The sequence below is a fragment of the Schistosoma mansoni genome, chromosome 5 (genome assembly GCF_000237925.1).
Source record: "Schistosoma mansoni strain Puerto Rico chromosome 5, complete genome".
NCBI lineage: Eukaryota > Metazoa > Platyhelminthes > Trematoda > Strigeidida > Schistosomatidae > Schistosoma > Schistosoma mansoni.
Window position 1 is genome coordinate 3,814,525 of NC_031499.1, and position 19,809 is coordinate 3,834,333.

At 34.9% G+C, this 19,809-nt stretch overlaps 1 protein-coding gene across 1 annotated transcript in view; it reads left to right on the forward strand.

Annotated features, from left to right (window-relative positions):
• Nucleotides 1-700: 700 nt before the first annotated feature.
• The window catches only part of Smp_146720 (hypothetical protein), a gene marked incomplete at both ends in the record, with an annotated part of 74,834 nt that continues 55,725 nt past the window's right edge, over nt 701-19,809 (forward strand). Inside the window, 3 exons of the mRNA XM_018797673.1 lie at nt 701-935; nt 10,522-10,595; nt 13,975-14,206. Of these exons, the coding sequence (XP_018652692.1) occupies nt 701-935; nt 10,522-10,595; nt 13,975-14,206 (541 nt within the window). The remainder of the gene's footprint in view (nt 936-10,521; nt 10,596-13,974; nt 14,207-19,809) is intronic.

Consider the following 19,809-nt stretch of genomic DNA (forward strand, 5'->3'; position numbering starts at 1 on the left):
AAATTTATTTATAAATTACACATTATGATAATAAAAATTACACTAAATTATAGATTATATGTATGTTACTACTTGTGACAATAATTTAAGTAGTACCAATAGTGATAATTAGTAGGCTGAAACCATATCTCTATTGTCAACTTAGATATATATCCATATACATATATTTAATGTTTACAAACTTAACTATTATTTGTACAAACATATCTATACTCTACTAATTCAAATGAAAACCGGATGTAATATTTGAAAAATCCGATTATTAACTTGGAATCATAATTAATAAGCCTGAGAGACAAATATTTAACGTCTGTATGTATATGTATACAACTATGTATACAACTATGTGTGATCGCATGGAATGGTAAACTTTCCGAACTAGGTTGAATTCATCAAGCATCTATCATCTCTGGGGTAAGTGTATGTATATAACTATTCACATACCCTTGCATATATATACATATATATATATATATTCAAGAAAGACGAGGAACTACTTACCACTCCTTTAAATAAACAACAAATAAGACCAATAACTTCTGTTAAGTTTCCCGAAAAAGGAATGACTGGTCGTCATCATCATTATCATTATCATCATCATCAATACAAATGTTTTTATTCATTATTCAATATTCTATGGTTCTTTTTATTCATTGAATTCATTCAAACAATTGATAGAACAGAATTAAATGAATTAAATATGTATGATCCAATGAAATGTCGTTCTGGAAATTATCGTGGCAAAGTTAATATAGCTTTTGATGGAACAGAATGTTTAGATTGGATAGATCATAAATCATTTTATAAACCATATTGGTCTGATGATGAAGCAAGAAAACATAAAAATTATTGTCGTAATCCAGGAAATGATTCTTCTGGTCCATGGTGTGTTGTTGGTATAGGAAGATTTAAATATTGTGATGTACCAAGATGTGGTTAGTGATTTGTTATACCTTTTTTTTTCTTTCTAAAAGAATATTTTGATCTCTACGCTTATGCTGATATGTGCTACTCACTCAAGGTTCCTTTATTATTACTATTATTATTATTGTCATTATTAATATTAGTAGTAGTATCAGTATTAGTATTAGTGTAGTGAATGAGAACACGGGTGGGAACAATCGAATATATTTAGACACTATCTCACTATATTCTGATAACCATACAGTAAACAGTTAATTTGCAAAGTAACTACCAATTGTCTCAGTCTTAACTGTTCCTTCTGTAAATATCTGTCTGTCTTCTCTGATTTCATTGTTCATACATTTTCCTGCCAATTGCGTTTCATTTCAGTTCTTTCCTTATCGATCTTCTGCTAAAATGCATTCCACGTCTGACCATCACCATATACTACTTATATAAATATAAGTAGACCACACTACATTAGTACTAGTATTTTTATTAGGTCTGTTTAATATTTGGTACAATATAGAATTCTCAGCACAAAGTATTTCAACAAGTTTCCTTTCCTTATTTCTTCATCTATCCTGATGATAAATATTGAGTGATCACTAGTTAGACGTTAACAGTTCAGCAGTCGACATCTGAACAATGATTATTCTTTTTAATGCATAATGACATCCATCACAATGTCTCTGATTGTACGGCGAAAGATCGTATACTTTTCATAAACGCTCTTAAATAGGTCATGTGATTAGTAGATATAATGATGTGTTAAAACAAACAAAAGTGAGGTAACTTGTTGAGATATGTTGATGTCAGGAACAGATAGCTCAGATATTCAAACAGGTCGCCAAAGTTCTATATTTCTGAATATAATGACGTAGACAATAAGGAGAAATGGTTGTTGACCCACTTTTAAGATGTTACTTGAATTCAAAAGTTCAGATGTTCTTGTTTGACATGGAATTTCTTTATTTTAAGCGAGAATGTAGGATTTCATAAACTAGATAGTGTTTTAATTTGAGATTCATCCCTATGTATTCTTTTCCTAAGATAGTCGTTATAGAATATGGTCAGATAACTACAGTAAATCAAACCTCTATTAAAATGTTTCTGAATTTTTAAAAATCATTCTAACTACTGTATCATCCATTTTTAAAACTAGTCACGACCCAAAGACCTCACATCACACGTTGAACCATTAAATTTATTGAATTTTTATTCAATGACATAAACTTTTAGCTTCAACTAATTTAAGATTTATAGTAAGATGGTCATTTAATGAAATTTGTAACAACTGTATCTACTTTATAAGAAAAGATAGATAGTGGCTAGTAGTGGAATCCAGAACGCGTGTTTCGTCCTATTCGGGACTCGTCAACTGAATGTATCAGCATCTCATAGTTGATGTTCACTCTGGGACTTGAACCCAGTACCATTCGCTTCAAACGCCATCGCGTTATCCACTTAGTTCTAGAGTAAAAATCAACTATGAGATGCACGTGCATCCAACTGACGAGTCCCAGATAGGACGAAATGCGCGTCCTGGATTCCCTTAATAACCACTATCTATCTTTGCTGACGAAGCTTGTGGCAATATCGAAGCAATTTGCACAGGATGCGCATATGTCAACTAGATAATGATCAATTGCAGTCCTAAATAACAATGGGAAGATAAAAGTATACAACACCAAGTGAATATAACTGTATCTATTGCTGAAAATCTTCATACTTGGATGAATCAACTATTTAATACTCTTTCGCTTTCAATGGAACCCTAAATAAGATCAATTCATAACTATTTATTTCTATACTAGACTGACTTGAACTGTAGATATATAAAATAGGAAATGTTAAAATCTCAATAGAACATATAGATTAGCCTAAATTAAATGAAGGTCTTTGAGTAATTAGTCGAATTCTTCTTAAATCTGACAAAAAATTTCATAGTTTTCTGGTGTCGATAGATATAAGTAGTATGTATCATTAGTAGAAAGTGAAATGTCTAGAGGCAGAAAGTTAAGAAGATCAAAGAAAAGATAACCAGAACATAGAATGATTGGTGTGAAGATGAAAGAACAATGTAGTCTGAGATGATTGATTGACATTTTGTAAATGAAGTATTTACTATATGGTTCTCAGATTTTTCTGAGATGTTCTATAATTTTATGTTCACATACATTCGACTGTCCCCACTTATGTTTTCGTTCATTACAGTTTACATTACGGATTAATTTTATTTAGACACTTGCCGAAAATCAGAAAGCACTGGACAGCTGTACTTTCCTAGTATGGGACTATTCGACAGTGGACAGTTACTATTCCTTCGAGGGTCTGACCCAGCACTTTCAGGTCGAATAGCAAGAGCTTAGTCTTAGCTTAGTATCTAAATTTTAGACATTATCAGTATAAGTCAGTTAATTATTAGAAAAATATTCTAAACGACACTGAGTACCGTCCGATGATGAACTGCCATACTCAGTTGAATCCTCAAAGTAATTATAAATAGTTAATATTGGTAATGTGGGTAGGACTATGAATGAGGCATTAACAGGTTCCAATTTTAAAAAATGATAGTTTTTTCCAACTTAACAACGGTAAATTAACGATCTGTTTTATAGGACTGCTCTCAATCGATACCAGTAGGAAAGCCATTGACCAACATAGATGATTAAATATATAAAAATCTTAAAATGTCGACACACTTAAGTTTGTCATACATTGGATAAACAAGTCTCCATGTATGAATCATGAATATACCGACTGATAGGGTAAAGAAAGCAAATTATACATTGCCAAAAAATGTACTTTTTGATTGCGATCGTAAATCGATCAATGTTAGACCATCAGTGAAAACCTGCAGGCTGTGGACGGCCGTTTCGTCCTAGTATGGGATAGTTACCTACCGAAGACAATGGAAGATGGTCGCGCAATTTCGTGGATTGGTTGAAATTAGACATTAACACCGTTGGATGTTGACCCAGTGGTCTAGAGGTTGAGAGTTCGGCGAAAGATCGAATGTCCTAATTTCGAATTACTACAATCTCTACAAATCCCCATACTGAAAATCATGTTTTCACTAGTGACTAGCTTCAAGATGGATTTACTGGAGTTCTAGTGAGAAGTCATGAACAGTGGAGTTCAATCCGTGTCGGATGTGAAATAGTTATCCACCTACGACAATGGATGAAGTGTTGCACAAGGTCATGGGTCGATTGCAATTAGACATAAACATCGTTGGATTCCAACTCAGTGGTCCAGATTTTATTCGTTCGCACAGGAGACCGAAGGTCCTGGGTTCTATTCCTTTTTAGTGCGGGATCGTGGATTCGCACCATTGAGGAGTCCTTTACTGCGACGAAACGGCCGTCTAGTGCTCCCGGGTTTTCAATGGTGGTCTAACATTGATCAATTCATAATCTCAATCAAAAGTCAACAATCTCCACAACCCTAATAGTTTTTTTATGCTTTCAATATTTAATCATGAATAATTCAATAAAAGTACATCACTGCTAAGACTAAAGAACATAAGTTTGTATTCGTCATTTATAAATAAACTTCAAACTTTGTATTCATTTGTGTTTCTGTTCTCATAGTATCTCTACTGGTCAAACAGTTCTATTTTTGGAACTATTATGACTCCAATTTGACTACTGATAAACGACACAAACTATCCACCTTTTCTATACTGGTGGTATCAATAAATACCAACTATATTCACCATTATATTTCCTTTATACTTACTAACTATTCTACTCATCAAATCATAAATGGATGAGATATGACATGACTCAAAATAAGATAAAAAGAAAGCAGTCGATAAGCATTTATTTCACATTCAAACATTAGATTATGTAGTTAACTTATTCATCAGATACAGACTTTTGTACTTGGTTTAGAGCAACTCTCAAAGTGTGAGGGTTAGTGATATCATATAAAGTAGATTGAGCCCGTTTTAAACCTAATACTTAGTGACTGAAGATTAAATGCATTAACCAATGATCAGCTGCTCTTTATACACAGATTTACATGTATACCTACTGTATATTGATTAGTAAATAAAATTTAATTCGCTTAGCAAATGAATAATACATATTTAACATTGTAAGAATGTAAACTAATTTTATGACGAATTATATACTTAGGTCTGTTACGTCTATTATGTCTGTCCCTCGTGTATGTTGAGGCTTACTGATGAAAAGACTACTACTGTTTTGATCTGCATTTGTTCGTGTGTGTGGGGCAGAAAAGCTAGGTCATCCGCGATGTCCAAATCATCTAGTTGCATCCAAACTGTCCATTGTATTCCGTGCTTCCCCTCAGATGTTAAGGTCTTCATAATCCATTCGATCACTAGAAGAAAAAGGAAGGAGGAGAGTAAGCATCCTTGTCTGTCACTGGCCCTCACTTGGAATGCATCTGTCAGCTGTCCTGCATGCACGACTTTGCACTGTAGTCCGTCGTATGAATTCCGTATGACGTTGACGATTTTCTTATCATAGTGTCGAAGAAGTTTCCATAATGTTCTCCCATCTACACTGTCAAATGCTTTCTCATAATCAAGGAAGTTGGTGTATGGTGACGAGTTCCATTCAACTGACTGTTCAACGATGATCCGTAGTGTCGCGATCCGGTCTTTGCACGTCCGATTCTAACGAAATCCAGCCCGTTGATCTCGAAGGTGGGCGTTTACTGAGTCTTTCATCCAATTTAGCAACACTCTTCTGCAAACGTTTCCTGGTACTGATAGTAGTGTGATGCCTTTGTAGTTTTCACATTTGTTCGAATCTTCCTATGGTATTTTTAATGAGGCATCCTTCTTTAAAGTCTTTTGGCACTTGTATTTCCTCCCAAATTTATCTGAATAGGATATTGATCATTTCTGCAACTACTTATATTCTTGACTTCAGTGCTTCGGCTGGTATGTTGCCAGGTACTGTTGCTTTCCCACTCTTGATTTTTCTGATGGTCATCCTGATTTCCACGATCACTGGCTGAGTGAACATTTATGGGAAAGTCTTTGTGTGCTGCCTTGATTTTCAGTGAATTCGATGGGGTTGGTCTATCCAAGAGTTCTTCAAAGTGCTCTACCCATATGTTCCGCCGTTCTTCAATCTCAGTGATTGTCTTGCCTTATTTGCCCTTGACTGGTCCTTCTAGTTGTCAATATTTCTTTTGTATTCCGAAGAGAATTGTGACTGGTAACTTTTGAGGACTATTTGTGGACCAATGTAATATGTATATTTCCTTTTGTATAATTGTTAAGTAACTAACCTAATTATATTCGTGTTCCTCTTATCATTAGCTTTATTTTGACCTTTGAACTACTATTATACAATTCTTGAGTTATCATTAGTTTATTAATTATTTTCCCCCTATTCACAGCCACATTTGGCTAAATATTGTACAAATTTTATTTTCTATTTTATGGTACGATGTGGTCTGTTTGGTTGGTATATAAACCCAGTATGTTTGTGAATGATGATTCATACCACAGAGGCTGTTATTGATGTTTTGGATTTAACTGGCTGGGCTAGGCAGAAGCAGGACCGGTTAGCGCTCTAGACTGCTCGTACAGTTTCATGTATTGCTGTTCCAATCGGTAATTAGCTGCTCCCTGATTGACGGTCTCATCAAGTCACACATCAACTAGGCATCCACACGGCCACAAGATATAACAATTTCCCTCCCAGTTTCTCTATTGTGTCACATAGTTGTCAGATATTTCCTGCTCTTGCAGATTTTTCTGCTGTCATTGCTAGATTTTCTATGCATTTCTACTTGTAAGCTCTAATATTCTTCTTCGCCTGCTGTCTTCTTGTTCTTCTTTTCTTGAATCCTGTCCAGGGTTTCTGGAAAGATCCATTCCTTATGAAGATGCTTCTTGCGGCTCAGAACCTCTTGGTATGTCGAAGCTAAAGCATGTTTGATCCCTTCCAAGTTGTCCTCCATCGTAGGTTCTTCTTCATTCAGTAGACCTTGTAAGGCTTCAAACCTGTTGTTGAGAGCTATCTTGAATCGGTTGAGTTTGTTAGTATCTCTAAGGAAGGCTAAATGAAACTTTTGTAATGTTGTTTCTTAAGCTTCAGTTTTTATCTTGGCGAACACCAGATGATGATCTGAAGCTATGTCAGCTCCTCTCCTTGTTCTTACGTCTTCCGTTGACCTTCTGAATTTTTTGGTGATGCAAATATGACCGATCCAGTTCTCCATGGTGTGATCCAGTGAAGCCTATATAGTTTGGTGTATGCGTTTGTAAGGGAATATTATGCCGCCTTTAACTATTTCGTTGAATGAACATAAATTTGCAAATCTGTCAACATTCTCGTTACTTTCTCCCAGTCAGTGCATGTCGTCCCATGATATCTTCATATTCAGTGTCATCCATTTTGACTTTAGCGTTTAGGTTTTCCATCAGGATGGTCAGGTCCTTTCCTGAGCACTTCACTATGAACGATTTCAGCCTCTTATAAAACTGATCTTTATCATCGTCGTTGCTATCATTGGTGGGTGCATAACACTGGATAATATTCATTGTGATTTTCTTCTTCTATGTTTTGAAAGATGCTTTAATGATCCTGGGTCTATGAGATTCACACCCAATAAGTGCATTTCATGCTTCTTTGGACAGCAGTAGAGTAACTCCCTGAGTGTGTGTGTAGTATATCCCTCTTCGTGACCGGCGTACAGCAGCATCTCTTCCATTTCTGGCCTCAGCTGATGTTGGGCTGATTCATTGTTTCAGAATGTAAACTTAACATTGCTATTCAGTTTAGAATAAAAACAAAAACTTAAATGATTTTCAGTCATGAAGTCCGTCATCAGTCAATAATACACAATATAGTCATTGGCATCTGTCTGCATCAGCCCAAGTTGTCACACTATACGATTAGGGCTTACTTATTTACTAATGTCTGGGACTTCTCATGGTGCGTAAGCCGGAGATCAGGGATCTTCACCCAACTCTGACCCAAACTCCCCCTTCCAATTGTTTCCAGGTGATATTTATTCTTTTGATGTTTAAAACCGATTGCCGATGAAATGTGGCATTCGGTCTAAATCTCCTCCTTTTGGCTTCAGGATTCCAAGCTAGCACTTGTTTTGTAATGTAATTTGATGATTTCCACAATGTGAGTCCTATCCACCATCAACGTCTATTCCTAATATCCTCCTCAGCTGGAAGCTGGTTTGTTTTCTGCAGCAGTAGTTTGTTGCTGATGGTATCCGGCTAATAAACATTGAGTATCTTTGGTGGACAATTGTTTAAAAATACATGTACTTTTTGGCGTTAGCTACGGTAGTTCTCCAAGTTTCGGATCTATACAACAGAACCATTTTAACTTTAGTGTTAAAAACTCTGATTTCGGTATTTGAGTAATAGTTCTGTATTAGGCTTTTATAGGGAAGCTGGTCTATGCGTGAATGAATCATTAACTAGCAGTCTATTACATTCAATATAATTCCTTTCCTCTTTTATTGACGGATGCTTTTATGATTCTAGGACCAAGAGTTTCCTATTCTGTAGGCGCTTTCAGTATTCGTTTTGACGGCATCAGGGAAATGTCTTGTATATATGAGGGATTTCCATCTTTGTGACCAAAAACAGCATAATCTCTACCAAAGCTAGTCGTTTCTGCCCAGCCTGAGTTCTAAGGGTTTCCTTTATTTCAAGCGTGACCAGGCTGTATTCTCTCATTACCACCAACATTTGAATGATTTTTCTGGTCTCTCACATTGTCCAGACATTCAATGTATCTAAATTAATTGTGAGTTGGTTGTCGAAATGAACATCAACCTCAGGACTTTTGACGAATCTCACCTTTTATCATGAGGCTTCATGACTCTTCTAAGTAAAGACCGTTCAACTCCCAAGGCAAAGTTGAAATGGTTAGAGAGATTTTCCTAATTAGAGTTTCTTATCAGGCTTTTTTAATGGATGGGGAAGGTAACTTCATGATCAACCCTCCTTCTTTACCTAGATTCTGGACCTACAGTAACCCTAAATGGCTCCCAGGGGCAACTAATAAGAAGTATGCGACAGTAATAATAATCTACAATACAGAAAAGGACTATACAATAAAAGAATTTATAATAATGCGATTAATTTTAACGTTATACTAAAGTTCTTAATAATTTGTCATGATTATCTAAAAGATACAAATCAGTAGGTCCAAACATTTACGTACAGCTCAGACTAACAATCAATAAAATAATCAACCATAGTAATATCTCAGTCTGGACCTCATTAACCTTTTTTGTTTGATAAAAGTAATTTTACGTATTCATTTTCGACATATTTATCGATCCAAATTTATTCTGGGCAAAACGCGATAAACTCACCTATCAATAGATTATACTGTGATGAATTAGGATTCAATGAAGTCAAACTTTATTTTTGTTCTTCCTGGTTATATGTCCGTCAGCTCAACCACCAAGTTCTGAATACCAGTTCATCATATAGTAATAACTGACCGATTCGTTGATTAACCGTTAGATATATCTACAAGAATCAAACAAGTTTTATACCATAGAATAAGTAAATTTAATGTATTAAATTACTGACTGGATTTAGTTAGATAACCATTAAAAAGCAGGAATCACTCTATTTCTATTTCATCCTTTCATAAGAATCATTTAAAATGTCCTCCCAAGATTTTACCAAGGATCAAACCCAGGACACTCAGAGCTTACAGCAAGAGTGATATTTGTGTTACACTTTAATGATTGAGTATTTTTCTTTTTCAACAAAATATATAGACTAATCTATTATACTCTTGAATTCTTCAAGTTAGAAAATAAGTAAGCTCGAATTATACTTTATAGTACAACCTTGAAATGTTTTACGTTTCAATTATTTGCATTGACCTATTGTTTATTATATTTTCGGCCCTCAAATGCCCTGGTACGGCTGAGAGTGGAGAGAGTTCGCTCTCTCTCGAAATGCTCTCACATGGCCACGCGTATATAGCCTCTGCCGCGGAAGTCCTACTCACTGCATTCTCGTGGCATTATTGTTCTTTACGAAATTGAGAAAACGAAAAGCGGATGTGTAGCGCATTAACCGAGTTGATGGACACGGCGAGTCCATCTAGGGAAGTTGGAAAACCCTCATTCCAAACCAGTGGTGCACATGAGCTCCTGAATCCTGAGGGAACAAATGGCGTATGAATCAATCGTTGGTGACTGGCTACCATGAGACTGCATCTCCTCATGATGCTCCACTGCCTTGTGGATCAGACCTTTAGGTCATAGGCTCAGGGTGTGGCCCCCTAAGAAAACTACCTGCTTCAGTTTGGGCATCTGGGAAGTATCACATCCCTCACATAAATCAAATGAGATTTGTGCAGCGCATATGTATCTGGTGCTTCATTGTACCAGTATTTGTGTTTAAATAAAAAGTAAAATAAAATTGCATTGAACTATTGTTTATTATACTTACTAATAAGTGGTTAACAAATCATGAACTCAATGGTAATACTATTGTATTACCATCTTTCTCTTTGTCTTTGAATATTATTGCTGAATACTAAATAGAATTGACCATAGTAACTTATAAGTTAATTTTGATGGAAAATATCAGTTTACCGATTGTTTTTTTCTCCTCTCATTCAACTTCAGCTGAGCATATTGGCTGTTATGAAGGGAATGGAGCAGATTATAATGGAGATCAGGATCAAACAACTGATGGACAAGTAAGCTGGAAATGATATTTTCCATATGATGTTTTTTTTTGTTGGGGTTACTGGAGGATATTAACGTTGGATACTTAACATTTTATAATATTCGAGTCAAGTTTTTGTTACCAATAAGTATCAATCAGTGGTTTGAATTTAAAGCGTTAGTTATCAACGCTGCAGGTTTTGCGTTTGATCTCTAGTGGAGTCATCGATGCCCAATAGTTATCTATTAGAATAGAAAAGCTGGTACCCACTGGCTCCTGGTTTTCAATGGATATCTAATTAAAGTCAGTACCTTATACAAAACTTATAATTCTATACGTCTGAATAATGAAATACTAGAGGTTATGTTATACAGATAACATCCAGAAAGTACTTTATCTGGCAAAATAATTCAGACAGAGATCTAATAAAGTGCATGAGCATACGAATATCTGTAACAATTTAACAACAATCTATGTATGTCTTTGAATTAGACTATGATCAATCTTGAATTGTTTGCAAAACATCTTAGCCAGTGATTAGACAGACTGTCAGAATTAAGTACCTGTCACAACAAATGTAATGAAATGCGCATATACCTTGTGGTACATTTGTGCATTTGTGGTACAAAGGAATCTGTCTTAAAAAGGAATATCTATATATGTATATGCATATGTTCATTTATTATCAATTTAAGCAGTTTAATTACCAAATAAAGGCGTTTCATTTTGGTGGAGTTTCGTTCTCTGTCCCTATATGTGGAGAAATGAGAATACTTCACTTCTACCTGAAGTTTGTGTTGATGATGATGTTCAAAAGAACAGTGAAAACTCTACGACTAAACCATCCATCCCAGCAAAAATGAAACTCCACTTAAATCATCCACCTGAGCTACGAATCTTCACAATCTCCCAAAGGTATCTTATACTTAAAAAAAACTCATATGTACTGAGTGGTTAGTCAATGTAGCATAGTTTTATTGTTGTTCCTACTTAGTTTTGATATGCATAAAAAAGTAATCACATCAACAATCTAGATCTGAATCAACAACCAACTTTAAGGCGGAGGTTGGAGGTAGATGATAGAAAAACCTGAATCCAGGTTTCGTGCTATATGGCACTCGTCAACAAAGCGTACCTGTGATCTTCAGGGAACCGATGCTTCCTGGAGGCTTAGGTCTCGTGTAATACGTCTCCACAGTCAGAGATGTTACTACTTAGTTATCCGATCCGCTACTGGTCTCCTGTAGGACTGAAATGTACTTAAAATGGATTGATCACTGAGTAGTGACCGATTTCGCGGCTTAATGATAATTTCTTTGATTGTGAAGTTGGGTTACACGAGATTTAATCCACCAGGGAGCATCAGTCCCCTGAAGATCACAGGCACACTTTGCTGACGAGTGACATATGGCATGAAACCTAAATCCAGGGTTTCCTGTCAGCTATTTCCAACCATCACCTTACATCTCAACATAGTGCACGCGATGTCGAGTCAACTAAACTATTGCAACTAGGAAGGACTTGACATACATGACAGTGGTCACTACCCAGTAATCAGTCATTTGTAAACAACAAGTTTAGCCTAATAAATATATTTGTGAGACATCAATGTCAATAAAGAGCTTGTTTTATTATTCAGCTTTGTTAACCCGACCTAGTCGGGTGAAATTTAGACATCAAAATAATAACTGAAAAATGTCGACTAGACTTAGCTTAATTCAACTCCCAAAAAACACTGAATTTATTACATTTATGTTTTACAAATATCATTTTGATATCCAGTTTGGAGTTCAGCTTGTATCTGAAGTTTGTGCTAATGATGTTGTTCAGAAGAGTGATGAAAGCTCCACGACCAACCCATCCAGCACAGAGAACAAAACTCCATCAAAATTATCCACCTGAGGTACAAATCTTCTCCATCATCTCATTTGAAATTAAAGAGGCATTAAGAGATTTCTTGTTTATCAATGACATTATATATATACTATGCGATAACTTCATTTGAAAATCCATAGCTTCAATAATAATCATCTTGATGTACAGTGAACTTAAATCAATCCAAACTATAATTTACTTAAATCGATAGTTTTCATCTGAATCCTATCGATTTTCGATGTAAAATTTTGTTGCCGGTTAACATTTAAAAAAAAATTTTGGCATTGTAGTTAAAGTACAATGTCATCTATGAAATTACATTTTATGATGGTCTAACTAAGGTTAATTCATAATGTAAACTGTAAAAATTTAAATAGTCTCTGTACAACTACTATACTGATAATGATTCTGTACTCAATAGTGACAAATTTCTAGATGTGGTTCGAAGAGTTCTAGTGAAAAACCATGGCTAATTGGATTTAAAACACTTCAAGTGATGGAAGATAAACAAACAACTTCGTCAATTCATTGAATTCGGACATGTACATTGTTGGATGCTGGCTTAGTGGTCAAGAAGTTAAGCGGCGATCGAGGTACTGAATATCTTTAGTTCGATCGTTGTTAAGATGATGGATGAACACTACCTTCAAATCCCATATTAGTATAATATAGCAACTCAATGTTTCGTGATTTGAAATAGTAGTTCAATTAAAATTAATCTATGGTGTAAGCTATCAATGTTCAAAATTAGTCACTTCAACAATTGAATAGAATACTATAAACTATTAAACATGAAACCATCTAATAATATTTTGTACATTCATATGATAGTTAAGTTTGATATTTTCTACATTTATTTTTATTTATTTAGACACATAAATATTGGTACAAGGGGGCACCAGATATATATTCGACACACAAATCTCATTTGATTTGTGTGACGGCTGCGATACTTCCCAGATGCCCAAACCGAAACAGGTGGTTTTCTTAAGGGGCCACATCCGAAGCCTTTGACCTAAAGATCTGATCCACAAGTCAGTGGAGCATCGTGAGGAGATGCAGTCCCATGGTGGCCAGTCACTAACGATTCATTCATACTCCATTTGTTCCCTCAGGATTCTGGAGCCCATGTGCACCATTGGTTTGGAATGAGGGTTTTCCAACTCCCCTAGATGGACTCGCCGTGTTCATCAACCCATTTATAGCTCTGGACATTCGCCTTTCGTCCTCTTAATTTCGTAAACAACACCTTTTGCGCTTGAAGGCAGTGAGTAGGACTTCCCCTGATAAAGGCTATATACACGTGGCCATGTGAGAGCATTTTGAGAGAGAGAGCGGACCCTCTCCACTCTCGGTCGTACCAGGGCATTTGGGGGCCCTTTTTATCTTACAGATCCAAAACGTTTTCATTTACTGGTTAATCTTTTTACATAAATCTAAATTAACCGAAGTTATTATATCACAGACAAGACTTGAATTTGTTTAATAAATTTATTCAACTTTATATGTATACATTATATATTGTTCATCCTTAGCCTTGTTCAAAATGGCGAGTTAGTAATTCACGTAAAGATATTGGCCCAATTTATCGATATCGTCTACAATATAATGAAACAAGTAGTAAATTACTAAGCACCTCCGATTCTGAACTTGATAATTTTCGTTCATGTCGAAATCCAGGCGGCGTAAAATCTCAACCATGGTGTTATCCAATTAAAGTTCGTGGTGTTTCTTCTGGTATACAACATTGTGATATACCAAAATGTTGTAAGTTATTTTTTTTCTAAACATTGATGTTTTTAATAGTTGAGATCATGAGCTAATAAAAGCCAGACCACTATGGAAAACTTGGAAGCACTGGACGGCCTTTTCGTCCAATAAATCCTGGGTTCGAATCTCGCGAGGCAGGATCGTGGATGCGCACTCTTGTGGAGTCCCACAATAGGACTAAATGGTCGTCCAATGCTTCCAGGTTTTCCATGGTTGTCTAGCTTCAATTAACTAATGATCTCAACTATTAAAATTACTATTATATCCACAAAAACCCCTTCTGATATAAATTTTTTTATTGATCGACTCCTAAAATTAAACTTCACTTCTTTAAACAAAGAAGTGAGCAATTTGGTGTAGTAAAGTTTTATCTTCAAATAATTTGGTCTCGTTATCAATATACATATTACCACAAACTTAAATAAGAACTTTCTTTTTCTTTATTATTAAGATGCTTACACAAAATAATTCCCTAGTAGTAGACAGTGTTATGTTATTCTGGTCTTTGTAATACTGAATGAAATATATCGATCAAGTTGAAATTCGGTCATCATTCCAGGTGACTTGATACCATATTCACCATGTTTTGATATTAGATGATCGGAGGTAGTTTAAAGGAAATTACAAATCTAAGTTATGTGCTAGCTGGTACTCACAAGCAAAGCCTACCTAAATTCTTAAGGGAATTAGTATTCCCTATGGGATTCCAACCTTCAACTGACAGAATTCAATTAATACCAAAGACGGCACAAGCCTAAGACTAATTGACTACCATTCAGTAATTAAGTAATGTAAACTTCCAAGTTTTAACGAAGTTCATATGAGGTTCGAAAATCCTACTAATAAGGACTAAGTTTAAAAAGCTTGATGACCTTGTTTCAAATTCACTAGAAAATATCGACTCCCCCAAGAATGCAGGTACTTCTTACTGAAGATTCCCGAATAAGACGAAATTTAAGTCAAGTAAAGTTTTCTGATGACTTTCTCCAGTCACGTAACAAAATGAACATAGGTTGGTCAGTGATTAATAATAACTATTATGATCTTGAATTTATGTGTTATAGCATCTCAGACAACTGATAACATCACCTAAACGATAAAAGTTTCGCTACTAGCCTTTTTTAATCGGAAATCCTTCATGATAGAATTTAAGTGTTTCACTAATAAACCTCAAGCAAACAACGAGTTCAAACGTCTAATTTCTTATCAATTGTTTTTCACTTAACTATAAATAAATATAACAGTGAATGACAATTTAATAGTTAAATTCATGAATCAATCAATGCTAGACCAACATGGAAAGTCTGGAAGCACTAGATGACCGTTTCTTCCCAACATGAAACTCCTCAGTAGTGTGCATCCACGATCCCGCTCATGAGATCCAGTGCTTCTAGGTTTTCCATGGTGGTCTAACTTTGATTGACTCATGAATTTAACTATTAAACAACTACATTCTCCACAAAAAGCCCCCTTCTAAAAATTACCATTTGTCTAAAAAGTTGAAATGACAATTCTTTTTTATCCTAATTTAATATATTTGTACAATAAATGAGTTAGTTGAATTTAACTGTGATCTTACTTAACTCTTCATTCATTATCTGAGGTGGATAACTGTCTCCATTTGAAACGGATTACACTCCCCTAAATATCATCACGACATTTTACATATGATAAAATATTTAGCCATGAAAAATTTTATGGATTAAAAAAGATTAACATATTACTTAGTGATGTTTACTTGAATCTTCCCATTAATGTTTAGGATTCCAATTGATCAGTCTCTTGTTGTTATATGTGCATCCTGTGCAAATTACTTCGATATTGCCTTAAGTCACAAGCATTATAAGCAAGCAGTGAAATTCAGGACGGGCGTTTCATCCCATTTGACACTCGTCAGCTATAAATCCAGCATGTACACTCAACTGACAAATGCCAAATAGGACGAAACGCGAGTCCTGTAGTCCACTGCTAGCCACCATCCATCTTTACTTATAATTAACATTAAATATTTTAAATGAGATTACAATTTGTAAATCTTTTCAAATCAATCCAATACTTTATTAAATTTTTTTGACTACTTATTGCTAGAATAGATTTATCATAAAGAGGTTTCGTGGATATTATAGTAATTTAATGGTCGAATTCATGAATCGATTTAAGCTAGATCACAGTGAAAAACCTAGAAGCACTAGACGGCCATTTCACCCTAATATAAGACTGCCGAGAAGTGAGCATCCACGATCCCGCTTGAGGGATTCGAAACCAGGAATTATCGGTCTCACGTGAGAACGCTTAACCTCTACATCACTGAGTTGGACGGCATTCAACAATGTTAGTGTCTAACTTCAACCAATCAACGAAATTTAACCACCATTCACCATTGTCTTCAGTGAGTTACTGCCTCACAACAGACACAATTGAACTCCACTGGTCATGGCTTCTCACTAGAACTTCAAAGAATACATCTTGAAGCCAGTCACTAGTTAGCATATGATGTTTATTATGAGAAAGGAGGGGGGTCGTGGATATTATAATAATTCAATAGTTGAATTCATGAGTCAATTGACAAAACAGCCTTTCAATGCTTCCAGGTTTTCCAACATGATCCACTTTCATTTGACTCATGAATTCAACTATCCCTTAAATGAAACTATTCATATATTAAATTCACTTAGTATTGTTTTGTTTCGAAACTTCCCATTGGTGTTTAGGTTTGCAACTGGTCAGTCTCTTATTGGCATATGTACATACTGTACATATTGCCTCGATATAGCCTTATTTCACAAGCATTGTAAGCAAAGATGAATAATGGCTAGCAGTGGAATCCAGGACGTGCGTTTCGTCCTATTTAGGACTCGTCAGCTGTGTGTACCTATCAGGACTCAGTAGATGAGTGGATAACGCGATGGCGTTTGATGCGAATGTTACTGGGTTCGAGTCTAAGAGTGAACATCAACTCTGAGATGCAGGTACATTTGGCTGACGAGTCCCGAATAGGACGAAATGAGCGTCCTGGATTACACTGTTAGCCACTATCCATCTTTGCATATTTATATATCCATTAACATATATCAGTCTATCTACATATAAAGTTAATTATCCATAATATAATATAAGTAATTTAAGGTTTTTCACTTTAACATTCTTTTTTTTATAAACGTTTATATTATAAATAATGTATTAAATAGCCTTATATATTCTATTTATTTATATTTAAGTAAACATTATGTATATTAGTTGATTCATACAATGTAAACAATACAAAGTGAAATTTCATTGATTAATCTAAATAGTGTAATTAATCATATTGTAGTGTAATATAATGAAGGTTAAATTAGGATAATCTAATTGATTGAATTAAGTAAGATCATATATTAGAAGGGGGATTTTGTGGAGATTTTATGGTAATTATATATAGTTGAAATCATGAGTCAATTGAAGCTAGACCACCATGGAAAATTTGGAAGCAATGGACAACTGTTTCGTCCCATTGTGGGGCGCCTAAACAGTGCGCATCCACTAGAGATCCAAAATAGCACGAAACGGCTGTTGAAATATGAAAATAATACATTGAATATATATATATATATATATATATATATATATATATCATTTGTACATCTTCTTTGAACTGGTTCTTGTTATGACTTTATAAAACATAGAACGTATGCCAATCCGTTATGATTTTATGTCCAGCCTTTTATCATGTGAAATATCCAACAATCGAAATACGACTTTTCTAATCTTAGTACTGTACCAAATAAATGATGTTCAACTGGTATGAGCAGTATAGCGTCCTTATCGGTCGCCTGCCCGCCTAGCTCTTCCAATTAAGTCCAGAACACCAATTACACCTTCTGTTATGCGAATCTATGTGAATCATTTATTTCAAGCATACTCGGTTTATATATCATACAGATAGACCGCATCAAACCATAAAATAGAAAATAATATTTGTACAGGATCAAGCCAAATGTGGCTGTGAACGTGGGAGACAGTAATCAATTAACTGGATATAATTTAGGAACAGTAAATCGTATGATAATAATCCATAGGTCAAAATGAAGCTTATAATAAGATGAATATAGATATACACAATCTTATTACTAAATAGTTAAACAATAAGAATATATATATAATAATCGTCCATTAATGGGTCTCGGAAGTTACCCGTACCTACGTCTTCACTAAGATATAACACTTCTTATAAACTATATCGTTCTTGAATTCTTGTTGTTATTTGAATTGGTTAAACTTTGCTTTTTCTTATTCTTATGTTCCTTTTCTGTTAGTAAAAATCTTAATTCCAATTCTTGATACTGATATACTTGATGCTATTACGAGTTCACCTTACTCGGTAAACGGAAAGAAGGTCAATGACACAGTGACATGATAGGCTATTCTAATCTGTTTTGTCCTCGGCACTGCTAACTAGGTCAACAAATAATAGGTCTCGATGAGGCGTAGAGGATGTATTCTATAAGCAACCACAAAATACGAGGTCACTAAGTACACAAATCATGCTTATTTATACAATAATAGAAACGCTGTTGGGAGAGCCACAAAATGATGTACCAAAAAAATCCATTAACCAATGACAATCAAGGAATTGTGAGTGTGAAATGTAAGCTGTAGGTGAACTAAGTGTCTGTTGGTGTGAAAACATAAAATTCAAATTCTCAGAATAAAGTTACAAAATTAGACCTTTTTCAGTTGAAATCTGAGGATCTAACATCTTCAACCGATAAATACTACTTTTATCAGCTCGTATAAGTAGTATACCGAAACACTAATTGAAAATGAATAATTCTATGGACAGTAATTTCATGAAATCATTGAACTGTTTGGATTACTAAATAAATATATGCAAAAATCTGTCAGATTCAAAGATTTTCAAATGGCAGAAATACTAGACATTCGGATTATGAAACTAGAACTATGTGTACAAAAGTAATACCTTCAACTGCTGCTCTTACCTTACCTAAGTTCATAATGAGTTAATTAATAGTAATCTTGACTACTAAATGACTTAATTTGACTAATATAGTTACAGCCTTTCTAAGCCTATTATAATTGTCTTTGATTATTCTATTCACATATCTCTGTATTATTATAATTATTATCCTTATTATTATTGATTTATTATCGTTAGTAATTTGACAAATACCTGATTAATCTAATTAGCATTCACTCCACTTTATTACTTCTTACTAATTTTGTAGAACTTTACACGAAATAAGCAGAGATGGATGGTGGCTATCAGGGAAACCCAGGATGTGTGCTTCACCCTATTTGGGACTCATCAGTTGGATGTACCTCAATCTGAGTTGATGTTCACTCTGTGACTTTAACCCAGTACCGTTCACTTCAAACGACATCGCGTTATGCAAGCAATCCTTAATTCATCTGGTGTGCAGCCTATGCTCCTTCACGAGGGGTAACAGGCGTAAAATACAAGGTCACTAAGCACACAAATCAAGCTTATTTATACAATGATAGAAACGCTGTTGGGAGATTCACAATGTATAATTTATTTAAAAGGCTAGTATAACCCGTGTACTTTACGTCTGTTACGGGCTCTTTAGGAGCCATAAACATCG